At 50.3% G+C, this 8,998-nt stretch overlaps 1 protein-coding gene across 1 annotated transcript in view; it reads left to right on the plus strand.

The window, feature by feature from the left end:
• Positions 1–5,491, plus strand: part of LOC110588315 (transmembrane protein 132B) — a 9,099-nt gene extending 3,608 nt beyond the window's left edge. Inside the window, exons 2-4 of the mRNA XM_021698640.2 lie at positions 164–434; positions 2,174–2,365; positions 3,281–5,491. Coding sequence (XP_021554315.2) covers positions 164–434; positions 2,174–2,365; positions 3,281–4,429 — 1,612 coding nt within the window. The 3' untranslated portion in view covers positions 4,430–5,491. The remainder of the gene's footprint in view (positions 1–163; positions 435–2,173; positions 2,366–3,280) is intronic.
• Positions 5,492–8,998: the final 3,507 nt, after the last annotated feature.

The following is an 8,998-nucleotide window of genomic DNA, read 5'->3' on the forward strand; positions in this document are numbered from 1 at the left end:
GGGGGCCACCGACGAGCAGTCAGCGAGGGAACGGCTGGTGGGCGGGTCCGGTGGGGAGAAACACCATGTCATGTGTTCCGTAGAAGCCACATTGGATCTGGAAGACGAGTGTGCAAAGCCCCTTATCAACCATGACGCTCGTCCTGGTTTGTTTGTGCCCCAGGCCCACCCGAGAGAGTGAGGACGAGGAGGACGAGGAGAAGAAGGGCAGGGGCTGCTCCCTGCAGTATCAGCACGCCACGGTGCGCGTCCTCACCCAGTTCGTGGCCGAGGCGCCCGACTTGGGTCAGCTGAGCTACATGCTGGGCCCCGACTGGCAGTTCGACATCACCGACCTCGTGGCCGATTTCATGACGGTGGAGGAGCCGAGGATCGCGCAGCTCCAGGGCGGCAGGACCCTGGTGGGCCGGGAGCCGGGGATAACCACCGTGCAGGTACGGGGCACGCGCTCCGTGCCCCGCCCCACCCCCAATCTGTACCGAAGCGCGTGTGGGTGTGCGTGTGCGCATGCGCACGTGAATAAGAGGCTCATGAGCCGCAAAAAGAGAATTCATCGGTTTTAGTAATCTAAGGTAGATTAATTTTTGCATTTTGGGGAGGGCTGAGAAAAAAATACCTAATTTCTTTCACCAGTCAAAGCTGAATTAAATGCACAGTGGAAGCAGCCTTTCCCCCCACGTAACTTACTCCTCATATATCACTAACAGAAGGTGGTCAAACCTGAGAGAACTAGTTTTATTTTTCCCACCTTGAGGGGTAACCACTTAGCTATATATTACACTTTGAACAGTGGACAGAAAATTTTTAAATAGCCTGTATTTGTACTAAAAATAATTTTTAAATCCACTAATTACATGCTCTGTATTTTATTAGAACAATGGTAAAGCTATTTTTCTGGTCAGTTTTAATGGAATAATTATGCAGAAATGCTGCAGCATGTTTTTTAGTAAAAAATGTAAAGCATCGCCGCTGATAGTTAATTAAGTCGTATTTTAGGTGGTGCCCAAGCTGATTTTGATGGAGCTGGATTGAACATGCTCTATTTTGTATGACTTCTCTGTTGCCGTGTAGCACCTCCTCACAGACTGAGCAGCGAAAACCAGCACCAGTGTAGTGATTCCCTTCTGTAGGTCAGGAGTCCACGGGAGCTGGGCTCCGTTCTGCCCTCGGGGCATCGCAAGGCCGAGATGAAGGTGGTGGCCGGGCGGGGCTCACGCTGGGGCGTGGGGGAAAGGGTCCCTTCCCGGCTCATTCAGGCTGTTGGCAGAACGCACTTCCTCACAGGTGTGGGACCGAGCGGTCTGTTTCCTCGTGGATTGTCAACTAGGGCCAGTCACTCTCCCCTGGGAGGACACCTGCGCCACTTCTCATGTGATGGCTGGGTCAAGTCCCTCTCCCACTTTGAGTCTCTGTGACTTTCCCTTCTGCCACCAGCCAGGGAAGGCTCTCTGCTTTTACGGGCTTCACGTGATGCCACTGGCCCCACCTGCGTGATCCAGGATAAGCGAACCCACTGTGTAAATGTGACATCGTCCTAAGTGATTTCTCATCACATTCCCAGGCTTGAGAGATTAGTGGAGGACATCCTTGGGAGGAGGGGGGACAGTTTTAGAAATTGTGCCAACTGGATATTCCTCTCCATTTGTTAGTCTCCCCTGGTTGCAAACTAGAAGGTAACTTGCTTACATGGTCTCTCCAGCGTGACACAGCAGCCCACGCCGTGGTCGCTGCTGTCCCGTGGTGAACAGCTCACTGCCCCCTGGAAGGATAGCGGCAGGAGAAGGTGGCAGAGCCCTGTAGGCGCTTTCCCACAGTCCTGCCACTTTCACATCTAAATATTAGTGGCTGGGAGACGGTCGCCCTCTGAGTGCCTGGTGCCAAGGTGGGCAGTCTTTAGCTATTGGCTCGCAGTTAAATTGCGCTCTTCCTGGGAAATACACTAGTATTGTCATGGCCTGAATCAGAGGAAGGAGATGGACCAGCGTGGTATGTATCATACTCCTCCTTCAATGGCGAGTGTGCCATTGGATCACAGCATACCACGTACCCACGCGGTTCCCACGGGTGCACGCCTCCAGCAGAGACCTGAGGGAACGCACTGGTGGAAATGTCAGTTAGGAGGTTCCCACACTTGTGTGCAGCAGAGACTGGAGCTTGCTCGCTTCCTTTGAAGGTGCTCTCACCTCTGTCCGACTCCATCCTGGCTGAGAAGACAGTGATCGTGTTGGACGACCGCGTCACCATCGCCGACCTGGGCGTGCAGCTGGTGGCCGGCTTGTCTCTTGCCCTGCAGCCTCACAGAGCGGACAGGAGGGCTATTGTCTCCACGGTGTCTGCCCAGGACGTCCTCCAGGCCCCGCAGCAGGTGGGATTCCAGAGTCCTTTTGTCCCCAGTCAGTTGAGACCACTTCCTTCCCTCTCACGTCTTTGGAGGAGATCAGTAGGGCACTCGTAGCTAGGTCAGGGGGCTCCTTGAAGCTTCTTTCTGCTTCTTATCTGGGCCCCCTGTCTCTTTTTGAGAAAAATACCAGTGACTTAGATACATGTCGCTCGTTTATGCTTTTATACACCGACCATGTGTCCGTATACCATTTGCTTTACCTCAGCCTTGCCTGCGCTCGGCACACCCCGCTAGATCATGACCAGAGGATCCCATGTGGTCATTCTGCCAAAGCAGGTGGTGTTTGATACCTGGACATTCCATTTCAGCTGCTTGAACAAGCATGGCTAATGGGCACCAAATTGCTACTGTTTATAGTCCTTGACAACTCTAAAGTTCCCCTCCATCTTTAAACTCATGCGGAGGTTCGCCGAGGCACCGGGGCTCGGTGCCTTTCCAGTGAGCTCGTCTTGTAAGGCATTGTCCCCCAGGCCCCTCAGCCGGTGCGTGTTCTGCTTCATCAGCCCTGGCTTCCTAATAAAGGATGTTTAAAGTGATATTATCGGGAGGAGTAGCCTGATTAGTGGCACCTGATCTTGATTCAGATAAATTGCCTGATCTTTCAAAATGTTTTTTAGAAAGGTCAAAGTCAATGCAATAAGTTAATATGCACTTTAATGCATTCATTAAAGTATATCATTTGCTCCTCACATCGGTGGGGCAGTAGGATGTTATGGATGCCAGTTCAAGGCATGCCAGGAACTATTCAAGATTATAAAACATAGAAGTTTATTTTTTCAGTCTGTATATATTTAAATAATATTCTATAGGAAATCATATTTATGTTTGCAGTTGAAGGAACCTGATTGTAATATAATGCTCTGGTTTCATTTTTCTTAGGAAGCAATAGTCAGTTCTTGGATTTTGTTCAGTGATGGTTCGGTGACACCCTTAGACATTTATGATTCCAAGGATTTTTCAGTTACTGTGTCATCATTGGATGAAATGGTGGTGTCTGTCCAAGCAAACCTTCAGTCCAGATGGCCGGTTGTGGTCGCACAGGGTGAAGGGCAAGGGCCCTTGATTAAATTAGAAATGATGATTAGTGAGCCCTGTCAGAAGACCAAGAGGAAGAGTGTTCTTGCCGTGGGTAAAGGGAATGTCAAGGTCAGATTTGAACCAAATATTTATGAGCACCAAGGAGGCACCAACAATATTGAGGGCATCAGTCGGGAATACAAGGACCACCTCAGTAATTCCATAGAGCGTGAAGGAAACCGGGAGAGAGCAGGTCAGGAGTGGTTCCAACATGGCGCCTCGGTTGGCCAAGAGGAACGTAGCAACAAAAGCACAACCCCACAGTCTCCCCAGGAAGGAAAGGATAAGAAGTCACTCAAGAGTGGCGGTCCAGACGCGTTCACAAGCTTCCCCACTCAAGGGAAGTTACCGGAACCCAATAATCCCAGTGACCTGACAGTGACCTCCAGGGGGTTAAGTGACTTGGAGATCGGCATGTACGCTCTGCTCTGTGTCTTCTGCCTGGCCATTTTGGTCTTCTTGATCAACTGTGTGGCCTTTGCTTGGAAATACAGACACAAAAGATTTGCCGTGAGCGAGCAAGGCAACATCCCCCATTCCCATGACTGGGTCTGGCTTGGGAATGAAGTAGAACTTCTGGAGAACCCCGTGGACATCACCCTCCCGTCGGAGGAGTGCACGACCATGATAGACAGGGGACTGCAGTTTGAGGAGAGGAACTTCCTTCTCAATGGCGGTTCCCAGAAGACTTTCCATAGTCAACTGCTCAGACCCTCTGACTATGTCTATGAGAAAGACCTTAAAAGTGAGCCTATAAATCCATCGGGCCCAAAGCGGAAGCGAGTCAAGTTTACTTCCTACACCACCATCCTCCCGGAGGACGGCGGCCCATACACCAACTCCATCCTGTTTGACAGTGAGGACAACATCAAGTGGGTCTGTCAGGACACGGGGCTGGGGGGTCCCCGGGACCTTAGAGACTATATGGAAAGCCTGCAAGACCACATGTGAACTCCTTTCTTACGTTTGTATTCACCTTTATGCCTTCTGTTTTTTGAACGGTGGAGCAGTGAGTCTGTTCAGCAATAGGGGATGATTTAACAAAGCTTCATTTGGGGCGGTCTGGGGCGGGGAATCCCTTTCTGAGCAGGTGTCAGAGGCCTGGAGAGCTATAGCAGCTGGGTTATAAGCCGGGAAGTGTCTCGAAAGCAGCCACCTGTAGATCCTGGAGAAATTCTAAGACGACAGTTCTATCTGCTATACCTGGTACTAGCTCAGTTCAAACATACTAAACCTGACCCCACAGACATTGTTAGTCATCTCGCAACAAACGGCCACATGGAATTAGAAAAGGCTCGGGTGTTGATTTTTCTATTCCTAGAACTTTTAAAGCACAGTGGACATTCCTTGCCCTTGGCCTGAGATTGGATGTACGTGAAAGATGCTGAATGTAGCCGCCCTTATTTGTTACGAGGCTGCTCATTATTTTTATACACATTTGCACCTGCACCTGGTTCCTTTGGCCTCTGGAATTCTTTTTGAAACATGAAGAAGAGCAATCGCGGTCTCCTCTCTCTGAGATGTTTGATTTTCACATGAGTTTTAGTCGCTGACGTTCGCCACATCCGTGCCGGACGGCAGGTGCTCTCCGTTGCCCACGTTCCTTACCTAAGGGGCAATGTCTGAGAAGCTTATCCTCACGCTGTCCTCTCTTCTCTTTGTTGTGGAACTTCCTTGTATCAGACTGGGACATGGGATTTTACATAAAATATTAAGATACTGCAAGGGAGGGCCATCTTTACAGTTTTCTATACAGCGCTTACAGACTTTGGTGACCACTTGTCAACCACATTTGTTTTTATCTTCTGCTTGTGGAACATTCATGGGGGACTCCTGGAGTGTATTTCTGAGGGCAGAAAGACCCTGAGAGAGTCGTATTTATACTGGTGCTTTCCGGTCAACACAATTTGTTATCCAAGCTGAAATCAAAATTTTAAATTACTATTACACAGAAAGGAAATTGCGTAGGAGATATGTTCAGGTGGTACTTCCATTTTACCAGAGCAAAAAGAAAAAAAAAAAAATTGAAAGTAAGTAGAATGATGTTTCAACTTAGCAATATGTAAAAATCCATCCATATAATGACATCCCCCCCCCCCACCAAAAAATCATCAGTCATGACTCTGGCAGAGCTCAAACCTACGCAGGGTATGCACTGATGGAGAAAAGAATGGGTTTGCTCTCAAGTTTCATAAAATAAATGACTGTTGGAGAGTTTCAGAAGCAGGTAGGTAGAAAAACCATAGCTGTTGGAAAGTCAGAGTGGCAACAGGAAAAAAACATAAGCGTGACCCCCCTGCATAATTTTTTAATAAAAAATGTCTTTCAAAGAATAGTAGGAATGGTTTCAAGCAGAGCAAGAATTTCAGATTAGCAGAGCAGAACAACATTTGATTACGGTGGGTTAGCTGGGAAAACGGGCACGGGACTAGCCCACCTATTCCAGGATTTCTGGTGCCATCTGCATTGCTGAGAAGTAGAAATGTGAAGGCCAGAGTTGCGAAGACCTGCAGGAGGGGCAAGGAAGTGGTCGGCTGACTCCACACGGTGGAGGAGCAAGCTGTTGGAACAAGAGGTTGTTGTGAGCTTTCTGTGCGCGGGAGCACGACCACCCACCTCCTCCAACGGACGGCGTCCTACCCGTGTCTCTCGCCCACGGGACTGCAGCGGGTTTGTAAACAGTGCATAAATCCGCAGGCTTGTGGGCCTGATCTCTAGAGGCCAGTGTCCAGCCGATCTTGTGTCTCAGATGGGGGTTAAGGGCTGAAGCCGGTGAAGTTTCAAAAATCTTCCAACCTGATGGGTGAAGGAAGCCAGGAGACCTGGGCCTTGGCTTCAGAGGGAGTTTGCACAGAGAAGGCTGATGCCTGGCAGCAAGAGCACCCTGGACACCCAGAAGAGGCTGAGGCCGCTTACCGAGGGTTCGGTGCGGAGGGAGCTCGGCCTGCTGGGGAGGCCCTGGGGAAGTTCACACGCTAATGCCACGTAGCTCTCCTATCGAGTCCCACTCCTGTGCCGTGTTCTCAGTGTTCTCTGCCTTTGGATCTTCAGCATTCCAACATAACGGGAACTTCGAGTCTGAAACTGAGGAAGCTCAGCTGGTATGGGGGTGAGTCACACATGCGCACACGGACAGCAGGCTGCCCCCGCTGCTACAGTGAGGCCCTGGGTCAGGGGGTGATCTGGGAAGGGACAAGGGACGTTACTATTGCCGTGGGGAGCATTACTGAGAAGCTTGCAAATCAGAGCCTTTCCTGGGGTCTGAGCGCTTGCTGGGGGCAGAGCGCAGACTAGGCAGCATCAGAAGGGAGAACGTGCCGCTGGGTTCTCAGGAGCGGGAAACTGACCGCTGTCCTGAAGATGCCTCCCGGGGGGTGAGCCACAGTCCCCCAGTGTGATCTGGGCTCTGTACGGTCACCTTTGCTGGCTTCTGTTCAAACTAAGTTCACTGTGAGTCACGTGGAAGGTCACGGGGCGGGGGGTCCCTTTTACCACACAGGGCACACTCACACGGATGCACACATGTATGCACGTGAGTGTGTGAATAGTGAGGAGCCAGGGAATACAGTATTTAGTGGAATCGGCACCGTGGCTCGCTCCCCGACTTGGCGTGGGCACTGTTCCCAGCTCCCCAGGATTTCAGTGAGGTTCTTTCTGTTCTACATGTTTCCCGCTCACCAGCAACCATGGATTATATCCACTTGTTTTTCAACTAGATCATTTAAAACGAATAGGAACCCCTCAATATCTAAACTAGAATGGGGAAAAGATGTAACTTAGGAAACCTTGAAATCCGTCCCCTGGGGGCCTGCACTCACCTGGAGTTTCCAGGTTTTTACAGCTGGATCGGTGTGATTCGTCACCCGAACAGAACAACAGTGATAAAGCCCTGTCCTTTCCCTAAGAAGGGAATACTTAGGCACCCCCCTCCCCCCAAGGCCAGCACCAGGCAGCGTCCTGAGGGGCCGCAGGCTGGGAGCTGTGCGGGTCCCACGGAGGGTGGCTCAGGTGCCCACAGGGACCAGGCCACCTAGAACGGGGAGGGAGAGAGCGGTGTCCCCCACGGCCAGATGTGCTCCCTCCCAGGCCGGGGCGCGGGGCGCCACATGACGGAGGTAGAGCTTAAATGCACAGAGTCGCATCTTCAGGAAAGCCAGAAGACCCTGCCAATGTCCCCGAAGAACGCCCCCCAGCAAGCCTTGGGCCGCCCCGTGCGCACGGACAGAGGACTGACTGACCTCCCAGCTATTTTGTGTTGCACCCTGGCCAGGGTCAGCTCCCAGACTTCAACTCCAGGCAGAGGGTGTCTGTGTGCACACGTTAATGCAGGGAAAACATGGATTACTTTTTGTCCCATTTGCCACATCCGTAGACGAGCACTTTGTACTTCGTTCATTTTTAAGTTTTAGGAAGTCTGCCTTTGTGCATTTTGATCCTTTGCATCCTTTCTTCACCCTTTTGGAAAGGCATCTTCCCGGTGTTGGGGTGTTGGGACCGGTCAAGGCTCTGTGTCTGAGAACTAGCCAGCCCGCCTTCAACAACCACGCAGAGCGGTTGCACCTGCTTCCTACATGGCTCCGGGACCATTGTCTTTTCTACTCGAATCATCTCAGAAATGGCTTCAATTCTCCATCCTCGTCTCTGTAAGTGACACGATGGATAGTTTATAGACTCAGCAACCATCTCCCCCATCGAAATTCTACACGTGTGATGTACCGGGTATCACCTGTGAGTGAAGGGACAGGACGGGTGGTGGAGGTTACGGGAGGATGCGGCTCTCAGATATTTTTGTATGTAACATACGCAATACCCCGAGGCACCGAGAGGTGTGCTGGAATAAATACATTTTACAGTAAAAGCATGCAACGCTGTAGCTTTTAAATGTACAGACCTCCTGCTCAAAAATATCTAAACCCATGGTGGGGGAAACACTGGGTAGGAACGCGGCCTGGAGAGGGTGCGGCTCGTTGGCGGCATCACTGATGGAACCTGCCAGAATATTTTGATCTTACTCTTCATTGCTTTTGGATTTTTTTTCCTCTTTTTTTTTTTTCCTGGAAATATTTCAGAAATAAAGTGACTACATTTCCCAGCATAAAGGTATATTCTAACCACAGGGTAACTCATCATTTTTAACATGAAAATAAACATTTAAACACTCTTCCGTGGTTTCATTATTTTACGCACACAGTCCCTTTTCAACTTTGGTCTCTGTATGATTTTGCTAGATATCTCTTTTTTTCTTCTTAGCCAGAGATTTTTAATACCTCTGATATAGCAATAAATGGAAACCAAAAGAAAATGTTGCTTAAAAGTTGCCAACAACTTGCACCTTGGAAAGCTTCTCATTTGCTTCCCCAGCTGGGGGACACTTATTCTGGGATGTGTCAGAAGGAGGGCTCGTGGCACCCAGTCCCTGGCCAGGGTCACACCGTCTTGGACTCAGCGCTGACATGCAGGATGCAGTGGCCCCTGACCTCAGTCTCCTTTCTGGTCTTTCCTTGTGGATGGCTCACTCAA

This window comes from Neomonachus schauinslandi, chromosome 14 (genome assembly GCF_002201575.2).
Source record: "Neomonachus schauinslandi chromosome 14, ASM220157v2, whole genome shotgun sequence".
Classification (NCBI taxonomy): Eukaryota; Metazoa; Chordata; class Mammalia; order Carnivora; family Phocidae; genus Neomonachus; species Neomonachus schauinslandi.